The 23579-nt window shown below is 39.6% G+C and overlaps 1 protein-coding gene across 1 annotated transcript in view; it reads right to left on the bottom strand.

Annotated features, from left to right (window-relative positions):
* Positions 1-23579, bottom strand: part of radil (Ras association and DIL domains) — a 115752-nt gene that overhangs the window by 11712 nt on the left and 80461 nt on the right. The window contains exons 6-9 of the mRNA XM_043711913.2: positions 20774-20886; positions 17492-17729; positions 2154-2326; positions 254-404 (exon numbers count right to left, since the gene is read on the bottom strand). Of these exons, the coding sequence (XP_043567848.2) occupies positions 254-404; positions 2154-2326; positions 17492-17729; positions 20774-20886 (675 nt within the window). The remainder of the gene's footprint in view (positions 1-253; positions 405-2153; positions 2327-17491; positions 17730-20773; positions 20887-23579) is intronic.

Genomic DNA, 23579 nt, shown 5'->3' with positions numbered 1-23579 from the left:
TATATGTACTGTATTCTGCTGTTATTCTATTGGCCTGTTTCAAACATTAAATTTTCAATAAACATTAGCATAAATATTTTTATAATTTTTTTAACAACTTATTTCCAGGCACTCATGCCTCCAATGGGAAGCATTGTATAATTGCAAAACAGAAGATGCAAAATATTACATTTCAAACAATGTTTTTGTAAAAATTATGTTTCAAATTTACAGCGTCACCTCTGTCTCTTCTCACTGGGAACTCAGGCCTTACCTGTTCTGCACAATGTTTCTCTCTCTTCAGCAGTTGGCTGCCAAGCTGCAACGGGGCCCACTCCAGGTGCTAGCTGGTAGTGTGTTATTATGTGAAGAAGTTGGGAAGCATTTAGAGCATGAAATTCTCTCTTCAGACTACTCCAGCTAGACTGAGGCAAAACAAAAGGTGGTAATAAACATCACAGAAAGATTGCACTTGGGTACGGAATATCACCAAAAATAATAACGTGACATCTCTTAGGACCATTATGTAGTTTAACCTGTTAGGTTGTAGGTGAAAAAGTGTCAAGATACAATTGGAGCCCTGCAGGTGTCAGAATGGCCATTTCAGTTCTGTACATTTACAAAAGTCATTTTACAAGCAGAATATCCCAACGAGGAAGCCATTTGCATACTTTTAGTAGGATAAATTTGTGGATAATTTTTGCTGCATGAAAATGTAAACTTTATTCCTTTAACTCTCATCTGGAAATTTGTTCTCAAAACCCAATCAATCCTTTCTTCTCTCTCTCACACATTGATATTCAATACATAGCTTTGTAGTTAGGACAGGGACTTGGGATCATTTACCAATTATTACAACTACAGCACTGCAGACTCATGGTGGTGTTAAACTTTTCCCAAACCCTACAGAATTACACAGTAACACATTAAGATCACTACACCTATGGATATAATCATTCTCCCTGTTTTATATGGTCAGCATAATCATGTCAATATTGTATTCACACATGTTGTGGATACAATACTGTCATCTATAACACGAGTAAATATAGAGGAAGGAAAACACTACGTTGGTACTATCCCACCTTTTATACTGGATGAGCTAAAACTATTTGCCAACTAGGACAGAGTGCATGCATTTTAGGGCACAGTCTAATTTTTTAATTTCATTTTGCACAAATGTAATTTAGTCTTCGGTTGGCATTAAGCTGAAAGCTACAGTTTAAATTCTGTAGTAACCAGCCTTAAGCAGGGTTCTATTGTAAGGATCGCAGAATAAAGTGGAGTGGCATTTTCAGGAATGGCAAACAGTATGCAATGGACTGCCACAGGGATTAGTGCAGAGGCTTCAGTTCTTTTACACTATTAATGATAGTCATACTTGAATGTACTACTGCCAAGTTTGCGGATGACGAAAATAGGAGAGAGGGCAAGTGGTGAGGATGACAGAAAGCCCTCGGAGAGATATACAGGCTAGGTGAGTGGGCAAAAAAACGTGGCTGATAATATGGAAACATGTGAGGTTTTGCACTTAGTAGGAGAAATATTATTTAAATGCAGAAAGCTACAGCACAGAGGGATTTGGGAGTCCTTGTGCATGAATCATAAAAAATATCCAAGCTCGTCATTGGGAAGGTAAATGGAATGTCGGTGTTTATTTCAAAGGGATGGAGCATAAAAATAGAGAGGTCTTGCTAAAACTACAAAGGAAATGTAAAGTTGCCATAGTCCTACCAGACCATAAGGCTGCTATCTCATTGGGAGAGAGACAACTGGTGATTTAATCTGAAGATCAACAAGTTTCAGGCGAGGGGAGAGGTTGACAGAATCCTTCATGGTAATCTCAACTAGTGCAGGCGTTGAACCAATGCTTTTTGTGTCATTGCAAACCAGCTGATCAGTCAACTAATCTAAAGTGGAGTTGATGATGGAATGGCACAGCAGATCCAATGGCCTACTTGGTCTTTATATAATGGCTGAGATAATGTTATATAGTTGCAAGTTCTGTTGCACTCATTCTCCTTTTAACCTTTAATTTTAACTGTTCATAGCTGTACATTGAAATCTCCTTCTGCACAAAATAATTGTAAGCTAAATTGTTGCGGGCCACCCAATTTGTTAAGTGGTGGGACCCTTATCTATAAAAGTTAATATTCTGAAAGAAGAGCCGTTACCTGTGTGAGACAAGATGTTGGGACTGCCAGCAACCTTACAGCACTAGTGAATTTGAAAAAAAATTCATCCGCAATGTTACCCATTCCTACATTTCGTATCCACTCCAGCAACAGTCGGAGACTAGCTTGCATCTGCTCCCCTTTTGACCAGTGAAAGAATCTTTGTCTTGAACCTGTACAATGAAACCACAGAAAATCAACTGAGCCTGTAGAATCCTTACTTCTAGAGCCTCTTCTCTCTAATTGTATATTCTGTGGACGAAATGCTTAAAGGATGACTGTGCCAGGAAATGGATACATTTTTCACTTAGTCTCCAGTGACAGCATTCAACTGTATACGCTTGCATTGTCTTGACCATTTGTATCTTTTCCAGCCTCCTAGGATAACCGTCTATTGCAAATATGGTACATTTTCAATTTCCTGCACTGTTAATTTTAAGATCGGAGAGTAGGATCCTTCATGTCAGAGAACATTTTTATGCATTAGAGACTTTAAAATAGTATGGTTAAAATAGCAATATAGTTAGTTAGCATGGAAAAAAAAACAAAGCTTTCTCATGGGGTTTGTAGAAGTCTTTGCATTACCTGTTGTGTCAAAACTAATCATCTGATTCTAATCCTTAAACGGGTCATGCCCAACTGTTAGTTTCATTGTTTGTGCATGACTCTATTGACAAATATTGTATAATGTTTCAGATTAGCATACATTATATTCTGAAACTGCAAAGTTATCTGACATCTCTGCAGCAAATAAAATATAAAAATGTCACATTGTTTCTATCCAGTATACAGCTTTAGGGAAAACTACCTGAGATATTCAATCGTCCTTTCATTCTTTTGTTTGCTCTAGGAAATAAGACAACACTATTCCTCATTGCAGTACCAACGTTACCAGTCCTTTAATGTATCCTCGAGTCAGCATATTACATTTCTTTTGAGTTTTAATTTTCTTTATTTGCTTCCCTTACTTCCCTACCCAAAATAATGGCTGAGAATGAAGTGCATCGTCAATTGACTGATTCAGCAGCCACAGAAGGTAGAGGCATACAGCCACCAGTTTTCAGACAACTACTGTAAGACTAGACTGAATTGGTTACCTTAACTCCATGTCTTTTCTTCAAAAAGGAGACATTTGAGGAGAACGAATTTTAGAGTCACACAGCACAGAAACAGACCCTTGGTCTAACTCATGCCAAACTAAACTAGTCCCACTTGCTGCATTTGGTCCATATCCCTCTAAACCGTTCCTACTCATGTACTTGTCTAAATGTTTTTATTTTCAATGTTGTAACTGTACTTGCATCTACCACTTCATTCCACACAAAAATCACCCTCTGTGGAAAACGTTTTGCTCCGAGTGTCTTGTGACAAACCTATTTGTCCCCAGAATCGTGTGAACTGAACATTTTCCTTGGTCACCCACTCTACTTTATAATTATCACTGAGAATGTAATGTATTAGCTTCTCAAATAAGTAATTATTTTTTTAAAAACTTGAACGCAAGTGAGGTCCTTTATGAATCAGCAGAGGACACTTGTTATTTTCAACAAGATAAAAATTATATTCTGCATATCATTAACAATCATTTATGCTGATCCTCCTCTTCATACAAATGCAACAGGCTTCAGGGTGCAAAATGCTCTGGAGGTAGCAGGGAACCTTTCGTCAACATTTGTCTTGGAAGTAGGAATCATGTTTGGATTGCTTTAAGAGATAGGTTTATCTGTATTCAAGAATTTTGTCATCCTTGTCCAATTTATCCTCTTACAAAGCTTAATGGGATCAATTTTGACTTCATACAATATTAAAATATTAATAAACCAACAATTTGTTGACTTGTCTTGATTTGTAATTATATTAATGTTAGCAGATATAATTCATTAGAGATATAAAATGAACTACTGGCTTTGCTAGCTAAAATGCCTCACAATCTTTTTTCTGTTGTGAATTTGCATGTATCCTTTTTATTTTAAAATGAGGAAGAACAATAGAAGGCTTCAAGCCATTCATACAGCATCAAATGTAGATGCAGCATCCTGCATTACCTCCAGAATACAGAAGCAGAGACATGCTTCCTGCATATACCCTCTTTGAGGCCAAGACAGTGGTTGTTAAGATAGAAATGGACGCAAGTTCAAGTCCCAGCTGCTCCAAAGGCATGTAATAATATCTTTGAATAGGTCGATTGGAAAAATACATCATGAAATGGTTCAAAAGACAGCAGAGAAGATGTTTAAGCTTTATTTTAGGTGTAGACATGAGCAGCAAAGATTGTCTTACTAGGCCCAAGAATATTCAGGTCTACTGCCAATGGTTAAGGATGCAAGTTGAATGATCTCTTACTCTATAGCCAGTGGTATTTACATAAACCCAAAGTGTTCAACACTGGCAGCTTAGCTATTCTGCCAACTTTGCACCTGTTTCAGACAGAAGTAGAAGATAGTGATTTATCATAGATGGTGCACACAACCGAATTACTGTATCTTTACTTTTTTTGTAGTTTAGGTATTTCATTTTCTTAGGCTTAGATATAGGTCCTCTGGTCTTGAGAGATGATAGGTAGCAAAGCTCTACCATTGGATTTTTTTTTGCTTCAGTCCAGGTGATGCCCTGCTCAAAGCCCTCCGCTTCTTTCTTTCCCGCCGTACCGACCAGTACCCTTCCACAGACACCCTCCTTCGACTGACTGAACTGGTCCTCACCCTAACAACTTCTCTTTCCAATCCTCCCACTTCCTCCAAACGAAAGGAGTAGCCATGGGCACCCGCATGGGCCCCAGCTATGCCTGCCTCTTCGTAGGATATGTGGAACAATCCATCTTCCGCAACTACACTGGCCCCACCCCTCACCTTTTCCTCCGCTACATCGATGACTGTATCGGCGCCGCCTCGTGCTCCCACGAGGAGGTTGAACAGTTCATCCACTTCACCAACACCTTCCACCCCGACCTCAAATTCACCTGGACAGTCTCAGATTCCTCCCTCCCCTTCCTCAACCTTTCTATTTCTATCTCAGGCGACCGAATCAACACGGACATCTACTACAAACCAACCGACTCCCACAGCTACCTGGACTACACCTCCTCCCATCCTGCCCCCTGTAAAAACGCCATCCCATTCTCCCAATTCCTTCGACTCCGCCGCATCTGCTCCCAGGAGGACCAGTTCCAAAAACGCACATCCCAGATGGCCTCCTTCTTCAAGGACCGCAATTTCCCCCCCGACGTGGTCGACGATGCCCTCCACCGCATCTCTTCCACTTCCCGATCCTCCGCCCTTGAACCCCGCCCCTCCAACCGCCACCAGGACAGAACCCCACTGGTCCTCACCTACCACCCCACTAACCTCCATGTACAGCACATCATCCGCCGCCATTTCCGCCACCTCCAAACGGACCCCACCACCAAGGATATATTTCCCTCCCCTCCCCTATCAGCATTCCGTAAAGACCACTCCCTCCGTGACTCCCTCGTCAGATCCACACCCCCCACCAACCCAACCTCCACTCCCGGCACCTTCCCCTGCAACCGCAGGAGGTGCAAGACTTGCACCCACACCTCCCCCCTCACCTCCCTCCAAGGCCCCAAAGGAAACTTCCATATCCGCCACAGATTCACCTGTACCTCCACACATATCATCTATTGCATTCTTTGCACCCGATGTGGCCTCCTCTATATTGGGGAGACAGGCCGCCTACTTGCGGAGCGTTTCAGAGAGCACCTCTGGGACACCCGGACCAACCAACCCAACCACCCTGTAGCTCAACATTTCAATTCCCCCTCCCACTCCACCAAGGATATGCAGGTCTTTGGACTCCTCCATCGTCAGACCACAGCGAAACGACGGTTGGAGGAAGAACGCCTCATCTTCCGGCTAGGAACCCTCCAACCACAAGGGATGAACTCGGATTTCACCAGTTTCCTCATTTCCCCTCCCCCCAGCCTGTCTCAGTCAAATCCATCAAATTCAGCACCGCCTTCCTAACCTGCAATCTTCTTCCCGACCTCTCCGCCCCCACCCCAGTCTGACCTATCACCCTCACCATGACCTCTTTCCACCTATCACATTTCCGACGCCCCTCCCCCAAGTCCCTCCTCCCTATCTTTTATCTTAGCCTGCTGGACCAACTTTCCTCATTCCTGAAGAAGGGATAATGCCCGAAACGTCGATTCTCCTGTTCCCTAGATGCTGCCTGACCTGCTGCGCTTTTCCAGCAACACATTCCTATTCTTATATGGACACCAATCACGACATCATGCTCCTTGGAAATATCACTTCCAGGTTGAGGAAAGTGAATGAAATACTTGATGTGCTGTTGTCTGAAGATGATGGGAGGGGTGGGGTACTGTCCAGTTAACATTGTCTTCTCCCAGCTGATGCATAGATCAGTTGTGGTTCCAGTACTCTCAAGACTGGTAGTCGTATCTTGGGAGTGCGTTTAATTCTTTGGCCAGCAAGATTAAGTAATTCGTACAGTACAGGTCTGTCAACTGGCAATGTTGCCTAAGGGATGCCAAAGTCTGCATAATCCACATACTTGCAGCTTATCTCTCCACGCTTCAGGCTCTCTGCCTTTATTCCTGATGAAGGGCTTTTGCCCGAAACGTCGATTTCGCTGCTCGTTGGATGCTGCCTAAATTGCTGTGCTCTTCCAGCACCACTGATCCAGAATCTGGTTTCCAGCATCTGCAGTTATTGTTTTTACCCTGGAAATCAGCCTATTCTTCCCAAAGTGTACCAACTACTTTTGATTCCAATCAGTTGTGGAACACTGTACAAGCCCAATCTTCGATGACAGAACCAACATCATAAGTGACAACGTACAAAGCCATTTACATTGTGGGAAGACGATCCAGATGCTGTGCAAGATGAGGACCTATTGACTTGGCATGTTTGGCTCTTGGTCTGTCCACTGCATCTTGTAGAAACCTATCAGTCATGACAGCACAACACCCTGTACTCCAGACAAGAATACCATGCTCTTGGAGTTGGCCTCATGCTCAACAGATGTTCATCCCAAGCATTAACTGGGTGGAAGCCAGTAAACTATCACATTGTCACTGTCAGATTCCACACAAGGCCTGCCAAAGTAACTGCCATACAAGTTTAAGCACCAGTGTAGTGCTGGAAAAGCACAGATCAGGCAGCATCCTGCTCCTCGGATGCTGCCTGACCTGCTGTGCTTTTCCAGCACACCAGCAAAGGGAGAAAAGAGGAGAAAGATGAATTTTACCACTGACTGCAAGACATGATGGATGAGGCACATAGCTGATACCTAGCTGTTGATCACTGATCTCAGTGCTAAGCTCAATAACATCTGGTGAGGCTTGAACAGTGTAATCAGCCTACAATTAGCAAGCATGCCCAATAGAAATAGTGAATAACTGCTGGCCTTTGAACTTTCCAAACGAGGATTAAGTCACCGACAGGCAGAGGAGAGGAGCCAATAAATAACAATGAATTCATGACTCAATATGAAAATTGGGTGAGGAGGGACAGTAAAAAGCAAGATCAAAAGTCCAGAGACCTTGAATCAACAAAATACCAGTACAGTGGCTGAAATAAGTCAAAGGGCATTGTATTAACAAAGCTCACAAATCTGCTCAATAAGATGTGTCCTAGGTGATGGAGATGACAGCAATCATCAAGCAAAGAAAGGAAACCCCAGCAACTGGAAGATGGGGCATAACACTGCTGTCGGTACCAGACAAGGTATCCGGTACAGTTTCATTGTAGTTTGGTCCTAATTCACAATTGGTTTCAGTATCTCACACCGAAGTTCAAATAAATCTGGAATCTTTTAAAATTCCAGAAAATATTTTTCACATCAATAATTAGTTTCCTGTTTTGCCTTATACCTGCTTTTCATATCCTTTCAAAAGTCTACAGTACAGCCGTTACTGTACTTTGCTTTTTCATAAGCAAACTCCTTCTGCTCCTGTTTTCTTTTCTCCTTTCATCTACTGATCCTTCCATTGATATTGACTGTCTTCTGACACATTACTAAAGTGGATCCAGACATAAGGCACTAAGAGGATTTAGATGTAGGAGTAATCTTAACTGATGTTGATCCTGTCCTGAACCAAAACCTTCCTCAGCAGGAGTTATCAGATATCAAGAAAGATCAAGAACAGTGACTATTTACTTTTTCTTTCCCTATCACCTTTCCCTTCTTGGATGTAGCCATTGAGGCAAGTAGTAGTAAAATAATTACAATGAATACTTAAGAACCATTTAACAAATCTACAACTTTGCTAGCTTTTATGTGTCAACCCACTTGAGTTTTACTCACCAAGCTACCTGGGTGTTTATTATGAATCTTGCACATATTTACATGGATGAAAACCTACACCTTTAAACGAATCGACTGGAATCCTCTGATGCATCCAAAAATCAATGGATACTTGTATGCTCATGAATCTACACCTGCCGTTTGGGCCATTCCTTGAAAGAAACATTTTTCTTTCACAATTCTACATAGAATTTTATTTTGACACTCTAGATTTGAACATTTCCAAATATGCAGTGAACTGAGCATCTTGTATGATATTGTTGGATGGGCAAAACTTTGCTTACTGAATTATAACAAATGGCTTGATTCTTCAGCATAATGCATTGTTCACCAATCCATTACTATATTAGGATAAGTTTTCTTACACTTGCCAATGGAAATTGAATAATTAACATCAATTTGTCAGTACACAGTCAACTCGTGAGCTTGGACTCGATGGAAGTCAGGTGAAATGTTTCACCTGTGAATTCTGCAGAAGAGTCCACAAAATCACAATAAAGTTGGAATGTTGGGATGCTGTTGCAATATTTTATACATAGAGAGTATGACCTTTAGACTGAACTGGATGACATGACCAGATCTCTAATGTCTTTACTGGAAATATAAAACAATATCCTTCAAATATTATTTCATTTCTTGCTGTTTTCTTTTGGATTTTGGTTGGGAGATTATAGTATTTTGATTATTAAGAACTGCTTGTCCAATTAAATATGTATTACATGGCACACCACAAGCATTTCCTAACACACAAAGATACATTTAGTTTTCAGCATCTGTGCAGGTATGTGCACTTCAAATGGAAGATATTAATCAAATTCAATTTTATTTCATTCTTTTTGTGCCTTCATATTAGCCCTTTTCAAATATTTATCCAATTCCACATTAACATTCTCTCTCTCTCTCAATTGCCACTTTTGTTAAAGAAATCTAAGTCATAGAAACCTGTGAACAAAAGTTCTGATTCCTGATTCCACTTATTAATTCTATGCATACTCACACTTAGGGCAGATTTAATGGGTTGCAGGATTTCCTGACTGCCACCTGAAGAATCAGTAGGGTTCACATCTACACTTCCTCACTGTGATTTAATGCTCGGAGTGTTAATTGGCAGAGCTTGAGACTTGTGTCTCACTTTCAGGAGCTGCCTGTCAACTGATTAGTTGACAGCTCTTTAGTCCCAGCAGGATTACTGGGAGTGATAACACTGCAAGCAGTCTCCATGCTACTACGGCCTGAATTTTCATGCTTTCACTTGTGTTAGAACAAGGTGAAAGGTCTTCAAAAATACCTGGCAGGACCAGATTCCAAGATTTCCAGGTCCATTCCAGTCTACAACAATTTTTGTTGGTCTGAGCTACCCATGGTGCCATGGACAAGGCTCTACCTGCACTGCACACCCCAAGCCCAAAGATGAACCATCACTCTCATTAGTATTCAGAACTAAAAAAACTCTCATCCTCTTTTTCAGTTCTCCACTTGAAGTCAGGGTTGTAATCTCCACCATTGGCAAGGTAAGCGGGGAGGTAACTATACCAAGCTTCCCCTACAAGGAGCCATGTTGCCAAGGCAACATGCTCTTTTACGTGCATATATGAATATGACGATAGAGGGCCCAATTTTCTTTCCATCATATGGTGTCCAAGAATCTCTCATTCTGCCTGCCACTGGCATATGTTAGAAGTATTTACAACTTCATATTCAACCTGTTATATTCTGAAAGCATGTTCCTGAGTAATCAAGATTTGGAGTGGGATTTAAACCTGGAGCCTCTGGCTCAGACGCAGTAATACTGTGCTTCCACTAGACCGCCAAAGGGAGTGGCTAATAGTCAGCAAAGCAGCGGTCTGTTTGCACAGTTTGATGGACCTGTTTTAGGTCCTTAACAGCTTTATTGTCTTGTAATAACTTGATTTTTAAATTAAGTGACTTTTCAGTATCTTTTTTTAATTCATTCTTGAGCTGCGAACATCACTAGCTAGGCATTTTTTGCCCATCCCTAACTGCCCTAACAATACGAAGTAGTGCAAGGTAGACTGAAGATTTCCTCAATGGGATTTCTATTGCATGTAACAATAGTGCTGGAGAAACTCAGCAAGTCTGGCTGCATCCAAGAGAAAAACAGCATGAAATAAGAACTAGGAGGAACAGTAGGCAATTCAGCCCCTTCAGCCTGATCCACCATTTGATATGGTCATGGCTGATCTCATCTTGGCCACAACTCTACTTTCCTGCCAGTTCTCCATAGCCCTTCAACCCATTACCAATTAAACATCTATCCATCTCCTCCTTAAGTTTACTCCAAGCCCCAGTATCCACTGAACCCTGGAGCAGTGAATTCCATTGATTCACAATCCTTTGAGATAAGTAATTTCTCCACACCTGTTTAACGTCTGCTACTCCTTATCCTAAAATTATGACCTTTCGCTCTAGATTGCCTCATATGAGGGGACTTCCTTTCTACATCTACTTTTTCATTTCCCTTTGGCATCTTAAACACCTCAATTGGATCCACTTTCATTCTTCTAAACTCCAGAGAATATATGCCTAAACTGCTCAATCTCTCTTCACAAGATAAACTCCTCATCTCTGGAATCAATTAAATGAACTTTCTCTGAACTGCCTCCAATACAACTACATTTTCCTCAAGGTGATCAAAACTGCATGCAATCCTCCATTATGGTCTCACTAATGCCTTGTATAATTGCAGCAACACTTTCCTACGTTTAAACTCTATTCCTTTCGCAATAAATGCCAATATTCCATTTGCATTCCTTATTACCTGGTGTGTCAGCATAATATTGAGTCCAGTGACCGTTCAGAGAATGTTAATTCTGTTTTTCTCCCTGAAGATGCTGCCAGAGCTGCTGACTTCCTCCCACATTTTTTTCCCAGCATCCACTGTTTCTTCTTCTTTTTTTAATCTGCCTGTACTTGATTGACAGCTTAATGTAGGATAAAGGGGCAATATTTTTCAACTGCGTGGGAGCGAGCACTGCATGGGAGCGAGCACTCACATAGCAGGTTAGGAGGAAGCAATGTTCTTGGTGGGATACCACCTGTACAAAGGGGACCAAGTGAGGGAAACCCGTCTTCTCTCTTCCTTCTTAAGGTCCCCTGCTTGGCAGTCCCCATCTTGACCACCTCCCACTAGCATCAAATCAAAAGTGGGGCACCATTTGGGGCAAAGACTGGCAAACGGCACTCGGCTTCACCTGTTTCCTATACAATTGAATACAGGATGGATGCAAGTGGATGGGAGCTAGCCCTGGGAATTTTCCAGGCCTTCCCCATCTGCAAAACCATCAGTTGGGGCTCTAAAATTCTCTCTGCAAATTATAGTGTAGAACTCTCAAAGTAAGAAAACTAAGGTAATAAAGATGGCTTTCGCTGAACAACACGTCAATCCCATGGCAGTTTGGTTACAAGTATAAATTTATGCTTTTTTTTTTCAAACTAGTACAAAGCACATGCTCAAGAAAGCTGAGCAGTTGGAAATCCATATTATACTAAATCTTAGGGGACTGAGCTCTCTTCAATCTCTTCATATTGTGGCAGACATTGTTTATGAGGCTTTGCTGGTAAACAATCTGATGAATAGCCAATTAATTTGGTGTTGGTGGCATAAGCTGAGGGAGAAATTGCAGTTACAACACTGGGACATTTTCTTCAAATCTTTTTCACATAATGCTGTGTGATCTTCAATGTTGAAAAGGTAGATGTACCTACTTTGATATCCTACCTATGAGAATAATAGGATAATCCAGGCCTCACTCCCTACTGCATTGGCTTGTCAATTTACATTACAAATTCCAATTCTGATTTGGGCCCTGAAATAATCATTCTTGACAATGCAAATGTTAGTTTCAATCTGTCATTTCGTTTTTGAAGATTGTAGTTGGCAACTGTTTCAATTTGCTTCTGGAGGAATTATTACATCCTTTTGCTTATAAAATAATGAATGGATTAACCAACTTATGGCTGATTGTTTGACAATACAAAGGGATCCCACATGAATATTTAATGATTGCCAAATTAATATTTTAACAAGACCTATTTTATTGAACTATGAAACCCCTGAAGCTGTTAACTCATAACATCTGTAGACATATGTCGAACTGTTGAATGAGCCAACACATCAGGAGGCTATTCAGCCTATTGTGCCAGTGTGGGCTCTTTGCTAAAGGCATACGATTAATCTTACTGCCAAGGAGAGCCCCACAATTCCTTTCCCTTCAAGTATTTAACTTACTCTTTTTTTTGAAACAGTACTGAATCAGCTTCCATTTTTTTTAAGTCAGTGCATTCTCAATTACGACAGCTTGCTATATAGAAAGAAATCCCATGCTGTCACTTTTATTTGGTCAATTACCTTACATCTGTGATTTGTGATGGTCTGTATCCTCTAGTTACCAAGCCTTCAGCCACTGAAGAAAGTGTGACTTTTTTTTTTAATCAACATCATTCATCACTTGGATTTCTATAAAATCTCCTTTTCACTTACATTTCAAACAACCTCAGCTTATCTGCAGTCTCAACACAACTGAAGTCCCACATTCCCAGTAATATTCTAATTAACCTGTTCTGTACCTTCTCAAGGCTTTGACATCCTTCCAAAAGGTGGCATCAAGATTTGAAATACAATATTCCAGCAGAGCCTGAATCTGTGTTTTATAATGTTTCATATGACTTCCTTGCTTAGGATTCCATTCCTCTAAAAATAAAACTAAGGAACATATAACATGTCTTTTTAAATGAATTGTCAACTTGCCTTGTTATTTCAAAGATTTGCATTCCTACATCCCAGGTGTGTCTGTTTCCAAAATCACTACAAAGTAGTTCACATTGTCTCTCCTCATTCTTCTTATCAAAATATATCACTTCAAGCTTCACGAAAATGTAATCTTCCATGTGTCTTCTGATTTCATAGAATGTCTGTCCTCCTGATGTTGGTAACTATGCTCATTGTTTACTACATTTCCAAGTTCTGCTAATTTTTAAATTATGCCTATGTGCCAAAGAGAGCAATGATCCTAATACCAACCTGTGTGGAACATTTGTTTATCTCCATCCAGTCTGTTTACCACCAATTTTGTCCCTTATTCAATTCTGTATTTAGGCTGCAAAGGTGCCTTTAATTTTTATAGTTCTTAGTTTTGTTAAGAAGTCTATTTTGTGGTCAATTGCAAAACAATATTGAAAGTGCATATATGCGCCACTACCCTCATTAACTCTGATATTTTACTAGAGCAGTCAAACAGACACAATTTTCCTTTAGCAAGTCAATTCAGACTTTTATTTATTTGCTCACATTTTTCCCATTCGCCATTAGCTTTGGCCTGGATCTTCATCTTGAAGTGTTTTCACCACCAACCTTTAACTGCCATTTAGTTTCTGGATTTACCTCTTTCCCCATTTTTGAAGATTGTAATATCTACAACCCTACAGTCCTCTGGAACCAAGTCAATCTCCAAAGAGGGTTTGAAGATTGTGGCCAAAACATTCACAATTTTGGCAATTTGATCCTGTCAAAAATCATCCTTTCCATCCAGGTGACTTTATTACTTTGAGGACTTTTAATCTTTAAAAATCTTCACTTGAAGTGAAAAAAAATCCCCTAGGAAATCCTTACTAAAAGTAATCACTGCATTTTGCGAAACCAAGGTTTCAACTCCACATTGAACTGAATCCAAGAAATCCAATTCTCTTTGCAGTTTTAAGTTGCATTCAATCTGAACCTGTTAAGAGTTATGCAGAAGAGCAATATACTACTCCCAATGGAACAGTAAACGTTTGTGGTCATTCACTATAATTAGAAAAAGTATGAGAAAGAAAACAGTCAAAACATTAACATTCATCATTGAAAAATAAGAAAATTAAAGTATTCTGAATTATAATTTAGAGCAGTCTTTCAAGCCATGCTTAGTTTGGTTTAACTCCCTTACTCCACACTTCTTTCATATGCTGTCCCTACAGGACAGCTGACAATTGGATTGCAAAATCACTGACTTAAATATGGTAAGTCAGGTTATGGAGTAGGACTATAGATAGTTCCCTGAGGGGTAATTCTCCCAGTACCTATTCGTTGTGAGAAACTGTGATCACCGACAGCACATCGCATTCATACTGCCCAGAATTTTCCATCCATTGATTCTACAGAAGTTGGTCTGGATTTGACATGAAATGACAATCTGGGTGTGGGACTGACACTTTCATTACTGAATAACTGGAAAAATGGCAAAAGCATAGAGGGTAGTGCTCTCTTGCTCCACCTACTTGCTAGTTGCTCATACTTTGAGATTTAAACCATAGCTTTATACATGAGAAATTGTTTCTCACAAAAATTGTGTAGTGCCTGTCAATGTTTCTGAAGCTTTGAGTTCTTGAGTTCTTTGAAGAGGTAACAAAGAAGATCGATGAAGGCAGAGAGGCAGACATTGTTGCATGTCTCTCTGAAGTCCATATAGACAATGTTCTGCATGGTAGACTGGCTAGCAAAGGTTAGATCACATGGATTCCAGGAGGAGAGCTGGCCAATTGAATACAAAATTGGCTTGAAGGTCTGAAACAGAGGGTGGTGATGGAGGGTTGTTATTCTGACTGGAAGCCTGTGGCCAGTGGTGTGCTGCAAGGATCAATGCTGAGTCCACGGCTTTTCATCATTTGAATGTAGGAGGTATGGTTAGTAAGTTTGCAGATGACACCAAAACAGGTGGTGCAGTGGACAGTGAAGAAGGTTATCTCAGAGTACAATGGGACTATGGTTAGTTGAGCCAGTGGGCCAAAAAAATGCAGTTTAATTTAGATAAATGTGAGATGCTGCATTTTGGTTAGACAAACCAAGGCAGGACTTATACAGTTGATAGTAAGGCCTTGGGGAGTGTTGCCAAACAAAGAGACCTAGGGGTGTAGGTGCAAAGTTCTTTGAAAGTGGAGTTGCAGGTAGACAAAGTGGTGAAGAGAGCATTTGGCACACTTGCCTTCAGTGGTCAGTGCATTCAGTATAGGAGCTAGGACATCATGTTGCAGCTGTACAGGACACTGGTCGTGCCATTTTTAGCATTCAATTCTGGCTGCCCTTCTACAGGAAAGATGCCCTTTAAACTTGAAAGGGTTCAGAAAAGATTCACAAGGATGTTGCTGGTTTTGGATGGTTGAACTATAGGGAGAAGCTAAATAGGCTGCAGTGTCAGAGGCTGACACTATAGAGGTTTATAGATTCATGAATGGCATGGATAGGGTAAATAGCCAAGATCTTTTGCCTAGGATAGGGGAGTCAAAACTAGAAGGCATAGATTTAAGGTGAGAGGGAAAAAATTTAAAAGGGATCAAAGGGGCAACCTTTTCACGTAGAGGGTGGTGCATGTATGAACAAGCTGCCAGAGGAGGTGGTGGAGGCAGATACAATTACAACATTTAAAAGGCATCAGGGTGGATCATGAAAAGGAAGGGGTTCAAGGGACATGGGCCAAATGCTAGCAAATGGGACTAGATCAGATTAGGGTATCTGGTTGGCACAGGCAGGTTTCTGTGCTGTCTAACTCTGTGATTCAAAGGCTTTCTGAATGCAAGTCCTAAGCTACCGGAGGTGACCTAAATGATTATCACGTAGGATTCAAAAACCTTCCAAATGTTGAATTCAACACCAAACTAACTCCATGAACAATTCATGTTTCATTGAAAATGGTTTAAATCTTGGTGGTTCTGTTTTCACAGTGTTGTGATCAGCTGTTGTCTTGCTTGTTTGTAATCATTGATATCGTTCATTTTGTGCTGTTATTTACAGAGCAGATTTTCCGTTACCTTAACACATTCTGTAATTAAACAATTTAATGGAAACTAATGAGTTTAATGGCTTATATGGCTATATTTTTAGTTATATATTCAAAGTGTCTTCAGAAACATTGACAGGCACTACACAATGTCTCCAAACCTTTTTGGCAGAATACAATTGTTGAACAAATTTGTTAGATTCTGTTTTAGAGAGATAATACAAACAAAGCTGTTGAAGATAGACTGCTGTGGTGAGAATATTGGATGGTGTAATTTTGACTTTTTGTTTCCCATTTACTGCACTCTCAGTCTGCAATACCAATTAGAAATGATGTCTACTGAAAAGGTATCCCAGGGTGTCAGCCTCAATACTGCTATAAAGTTCTGTTCTGTTCTTTTTGTAAAATTCACACATGGACACTTTCCATTTGAAAAGTGAACAGCAATAATCCTCTGATGTTTCCCCACTGGTTCTCTCTCTCATGAAAGTGAACATCAGTCTTTTATGACTTATTTACTTTTTTTGTGGGGTACTAGAAGCTATACTTCATGATACATCTATTGCTACAGAAAAACACAAACAAGACAGATTGTGAATGTTGCATCTAGAATGAGATATTTTCCACATTCAGATAGTACAGCTAGAATTACACAGCTTTATTAACTCCAGCAGGTAGCGTCTTTAGATAAATTTGCAGATAACAGCATTATTAAAGACTGCCTGCCACATTAACTCTCGATGGATAGGTTGGATCGAAGGGTCTGTTTCCATGCTGTAAATTTCTATGACTCTAAATAATCCTGCCTCTCGCAAATAATTCAGCAACATTACTATCAGGAAAGATTAGGCAAGTTGGATTCTAAAAGATAATTAATCTATTTGAATTATGACTGAATAAAAGGGGTTTGATATGATAGACATTGAATTGACATACTATTTGAAGGGTGACAAAAAAATAAGGGCCATAATGAGATAGTCGCTTATAAATCACTGATAAGAATTCCAGAGAAACTTCGTAATTGAAGTGGTGAGACTCTGGAAGTTCCTGCCACAGACTATATTGGAAGTGAATAGCATAGATGTATTTAAGGAGGAGGTAGAATAATACATGTGGAGAAAAAAAAACAAAAGGATATTTTACTCTTATTAGATACAGAGGGGTTGAAGAAGAATCATTTGGATCACAAACAGCAAAATAAAACAGTAGTTGTGCAAAATAGTCTGTTTCTGTGCTGTGAAATCCTATGTAAGTTTCTCTATACGTTTCTAAAGTTACCTCTATCCATGAGCTGATTGAAGAGGGAGGCGTTAGAGAAGAAAAAAAGGTAAGCAAACATCTGTGCTGCAATTTCAGGATGCACCTCATACTGGAGGAGGAGATCCAGTGTTGTCTGGTATATTTGTATGATGTTGCAAATTGGTTCTGGGAGAGGTGAAGAATCCCTGCAGGAATGTCCACTTTCAATCTGGGAGGGATTACAATCCAAAAAGGCAGGAAGAGCAACATAGAGAGACTGCAAAACAAAGAATAATGACAATTTTAAAATTTGAAATCCATGCCTGTTGACCTTTAAAATAAGGAAAAGTAATATTCAAGAGTTATATACTTGTCCATTGTGTAGTTAACAGCAGTAATGAGCACCCTTGTATCTGTTCTGGCTAGGCTACTGTCACAAATAGAGAATGCTACCATTCACAATCTGTACCTCACTTTGACTGTATTCCACAATCATTTCTTCTAGCATGTCATTTTCAAACATTTCCCTGTAAAAGAAGTTTTTTACAATCATGGTTTGGGGCTTCTAAGCATTTACTGAGAGTGTCTTAGGCTATTCTGGTGACAGAAGGAATCAAAACGGAATCCAATCCTTCCACAGCAATGGATTTTTTGGTGAAACTTCTGGTTCCCAAGGTGATGCCTGGTGGACTTGGTCTTGCTAGTGAAAAGCATTGCAGCTTGTTGTGGCCTGGCTAGTTCACCTAATTTAATAAGAAGTACGAACACTTTGTTCCTGTTGTACAGTTACCCCTTAAGGTACTGAGTCACTGGGTTGTTTTTATGTGATACATTATTTTTTAAATCTGGAAAGAAATTTAGTTGTCAGTTAAATATTTATGACTGTCTAAATTGATTGATTACTTAGTATGCCAATAGATTTGCAATAGACATGAGCCATCGACAGAAGAAAAAATAATCAGAATCTGGAAAAACAAAAAGGATATGAATACAAGCTTATATAAACTTGTAAATGACAGAATAATTTGGGTTAAAACAAAGCCCTGAACAACTCATTTCTTGCTAAACTTATTTACAGAATGTGATCTACGTGCCCTAAGTAAACCTTTTCTTTTACGACTTATAGCTATATATTGAGCTAAATAAATATGTACCTCATTCTGTGCCTATTCAGGATAAAGGAGTGTATTTATTTAGAGTCATTTTATACATTTAAACTTCTAGGTTTGAAAGTAACATGTTACTAACAGTTGCATCATGTAATAAGAACAGATGTAAAGATTTGAAGCAATAATTGAGATGGGGGATTATCATTTTCATAGCTTCTGTCCCAACCCTAGTGATCAACTGTAAATACACAGTCACTTAGGAGGTCAATGTGCTTTGCCGTCTAAACCAAGCATATTACATTGACCGAGAGATGTTTAGTAAAAGGCTGCTGTTAAAAACTAATGCAGTGGCAATGGCAGTCTTTCAAACTAATTTTTCTTTGAAATTTTTATAATATACCCAATAGATTTGTGACATTTGAGATGGATTTTCTTCATTTTTTAAATTTGTTTGCCTCTTTAATTTTCTGATGAGCTAAATATATTTTCTTCTGCGTTCACCGGCTGGTACCATAACACAGACATTGCCCTGAGTACTGAGTGCATAGGAGTACAGCAGCAGCGCAGGTTACACAATTTTGTCACTTAGAATATGAATCTAAAATAATAATGGACAGAAGAAAATTAATCCCACTGCTATTTTTCTGAGATTTCAATTGCTACCCCAGAAAATATATGCAACTTCACACTGATAGGAGAATAGAGTTTCAATTGTAATTTGCTAATTTTCTGATGTTAATTCTTTCTATTGGTACTGTATTGCATATCAACTAGAAATACAGGCAAATAAGTCATAGACTTTGGCTTCTATCACATTAGTTGTGCCTGTGCTTAGGATAAAGCCATCTCCGTTTTCCTCTGATGAGAGAAGAGCTCTTAAACTTCTGTGAATCAACTTACTTTGATTTTCCTATTAAAAATTCAATCAAAATACTGAAATACTGCATGGGCAAGACACTGGCATGGTGTCGTAATGTAACACATTGCAAATTATGTTTGCTGAAAAGAATACTGTTCCCCACATTCCCATCTTCACACTCAAGTAGGTTGGCAGTGAATGGTTGAAAATGGGTTGGCTGTGCTGGGAGTAACCCATACAAAACAGGACCTAGAGGTCTGGGGGTAGGCGATGTTACGCCACCTTACTTTGAGCCTTAGTGGAGTACTGCAGTAGGCCTCAATGTGACATATTGACAATGAGTCCCCTTTGGTCTGTAGGGAAATAGAGGAGGCGCCAGGCACAGTAACACCAGCTGCTACAGCAAAAAGGGACAAGGTGATTGAATTCCTTTTCCTGGAGGATAGAGGCCATCTCTCCTCCATCAGGTCTTCCTGTCCAAGAACCTGCATGTACTTTCTCACTGAGGCATCCTAATAATGTACTGCCTTTGACAATTGTATGTCATTAGAACTTGAGTGGTTAACTTACAGGCATCTGAATCAGCATTTTCCAAACAAGTTCAAATTGTGGTAATGAGCAATTATGAGCAAAATTCCATTCTAAAACGTGCTTTGAAATAGACATTTCGAATATCATACAAATCTCACTGCGCACTGCTTTTCACCCAAGTAATAGTCAAGTTAATTTTCTGTAAATAATGTTCCGCCACCTTACTTTGAGCCTCAGTGGAGTACTGTAAATAATTTATGAGAGGCGTTATTAGCAGATGAACCAAAAACATGAACAGAAAATGCTTGAGAAACTCAGCAAGTCTTAATGTTTTGAGTCTAATGACTCTTTTGGATTCCTGCTGAGTCGCTTCAGCCTTTTGTTTTTAATTCTGATCTCCAGCATCAGGAATATTTTGCTTTTTTTTAAAACAGATGAACCATTCATTTTAGAACAAGTGTCAACCTACTGAAAATGCAAAATAATAGAGTAATCAAAAAGAACTTGCTGAACGTTTGCCTAATATTGCTAATTTCTAAACTATGAGTTCCAGATCATTCATTCCAAAGTCATAAAATTATTATGTATTGGAGTACTAGTATTTTGTAATGGCAACTTTTTATTTGTAGACATTTACCACAGTGTTGTGCCATAAATTTCCTTGCCGATTACAACAGTTTTTTTTACCTGATTAGTTCAAAAATAATTTAGTCTCAAAGTATTGATCTGCATTTTAAAAGATTTAATGTGTATTTTGATAGGATTACATTCTATATAATCTACCTATCTTTCGACAATGGCTTAAGTATAATCCGAACAAACCTTAGTGATGTAATATACACATTGCTGGAAGGTATGCATGATCACTTCTTCCAAAATAGTCATGACCTCTTCATTGACTGAAATTGTGGATGAAAGTAATGATTCTTTGGAACCTAAAACAAGAAAGAGAATTTTAGTTAAGACTCGTTAGAAATGTTAAACTTTATCTTCCCATTCTTTCTTCTAAAAGTTAAAATATGCTTTTCTCTGCTCGTGTGAAATTATAAGAATCAGAGCCATTTTAAGGAGGTGGAATGTTCGCCCTTCTGAAAACCTGAGCTATTTGTAATTTTGGCAGCTGCCAAAAGAATTACCAGTTCAGGTACAAGTTTCTGGGTAGTAATTTTTCTATTCGCCCTTAATAATTTTATTCTTATTAATTTTAAAATCTGAACTTCTTATTTCTATTCTCTATCAAAAAGTATGATTCCATCCTCTCCAAATTTCTAAAATATACTGGGAGTCCTTGTCCTTGGCTATTAAGAAATAGAAACAGGAGTAGGCAATCAGCCCCTTGAACCTGCTCCACATTCAATAGGATCGTGGTTGATCTGACATTCCTCACATCCACTTTCCTGCCTTTTCTCCATAACCCTTGATTCCCCTACAGATCAAGAATCTATCTACCTCAGCTTAAACATAAACAATGACTCTGCCCCACAGCTCCTCATGGCAATGGGTTCCAAAGACTCTCAACCATCAGAGAAGAAATTCCTCCTCATATTCATCTTAAATTGACATCCCTTTATTCTGAGACTATGCCCTCCAGTCCTAAATTTTCCCATGAAGGGAAACACCCTCTCAGCATTTATTCTGTCAAGACCCTTAAGAATACTGTGTGTTTCAATGAGATCACCTCTGAACTCCAGGAGGAGAATCCCAACATATTTAGCCTTTGCTCATAAAACAATATCTCCATACCAAGGATCATCTGAGTAAACGTTCTCTGAACTGTCTCCAATAAAATAATATCTTTCCTGAAATAAGGAGACAAAAACTGCTCACAGTACTCAACATGGGGACTTGTATATTTTTTAGTAAGATTTACCTAACCTTACACTCCAAACTTCTTGAATTGAGGGCCAATATTTCATTAACCTTCCTGATTACATGCTGCGTGGGTGCGTGCTTTGTGTGTTATGTGCACAAGTATCCCAAAATCCCTTTTAATTGCAGTTTTCTGCTATTTTTCTCCATTTAAATGATATTCTGTTGTTTTGCTCTCCCTTATAAAATGAATAAATTCACATTTTCCCACATGCTCTACTTGTGAACTTTTTGCCCACTTACTTGTCTATCGCTATCTCTCTGTAAACTGTTGATATCACTCTCTACCTTTGTAGCTATTTTTTGTTTCATCTGCAAATTTGGCTACAGTACATTCACTTCATTCCTCAAAGTCATTTATATACATAGTGTCAGCAGTTCTGATCCCAGCATATATCAGTGTGGAACCCCACTGGTCACGGGTCAGCACCTGAAAAAGAACCCCTTACTCCCACTCACTGTTTCCTGTCCATTAGCCAATTCTCAACCCACACCAATATTCTATCATGGACTTTTATCTTCTGACTTAGCCTTTTGTGAGGTACCTTGTCAAACACCTTTTCGAAATTCAAATACAACACATCTACTGGTTCCCCTCGATCCACCTCTCAATAAACACATAAATCAGTCAGATACAATTTAAGACCATAAGACATAGGAGCGGAAGTAAGGCCATTTGGCCCATCGAGTCCACTCCGCCATTCAATCATGGCTGATGGGCATTTCAACTCCACTTACCCGCATTCTCCCCGTAGCCCTTAATTCCTTGTGACATCAAGAATTTATCAATTTCTGCCTTGAAGACATTTAGCGTCCCAGGCTCCACTGCACTCTGTGGCAATGAATTCCACAGGCCCACCACTCTCTGGCTGAAGAAATGTCTCCCTTTCATGAAACCAGGCTGATTCTGCTTGATTAGATTATAATTTTTCAAAATGTTCTGCTATTACTTCCTTAATATTTGATTCAAATACTATTCCAACAGTAGATGTTAGACTGATTAGCTTGTAGTTACCTGCTTTTTGCCTCCCTGCCTTTTTGAATACATGTGTCACACTAGCAGTTTTCCAATCCTCCAGTGCTTCTCCAGAATCCAATGATTTTTGGAAAATTACAGCTAATACATTCACTATTTCTGTAGTTACTTCTTTTCAGCTCATAGGATGCATGCTATCAGGGGCAGAGGACTTAGCTGCCTTTAGTCCCATTACAAAGAACAAAGAGAATTACAGCACAGGAACAGGCCCTTCAGCCCTCCAAGCCTGCACCGATCCTGATCCTCTATCTAACCCTGTCGCCTATTTTCCAAGCAACTATATCCCTCTGCTCCCTGTCCATTCGTGTATCTGTCTAGATACATCTTAAATGATGTTATCATGCCTGCCTCTACCACCTCCGCTGGCAACATATTCCAGGTACCCAGCACCCTCTGCATAAACAACTTTCCACACATATTTCCCTTAAACTCTTACCCTCTCACCTTGAACTCATGACCCCTAGTTATCGAATCCCCCACTCTTGGAAATAGCTTCTTGCTATCCACCCTGTCTACACCTCTCATGACTTTGTAGAGTCTAATGAAAATTATCCTAATCTATGCAACCTGTCTTCACAGCCAGTGCCGTCCATACCAGGCAACATCTTGGTGAACCTCCTCTCCACCCTTTCCAAAAGCATCCACATCCTTCAGGTACTGTGGCAACCAGAACTTTACACAATATTCCAAATGTGGTTGAACCAAAGTCTTATACAATTGTAA

Source organism: Chiloscyllium plagiosum, unplaced genomic scaffold (assembly GCF_037043375.1).
Source record: "Chiloscyllium plagiosum isolate Xiang-an unplaced genomic scaffold, Cpla_swu_hap1 HiC_scaffold_20, whole genome shotgun sequence".
NCBI lineage: Eukaryota > Metazoa > Chordata > Chondrichthyes > Orectolobiformes > Hemiscylliidae > Chiloscyllium > Chiloscyllium plagiosum.
This window is presented reverse-complemented; position numbering and strand designations above follow the sequence as displayed.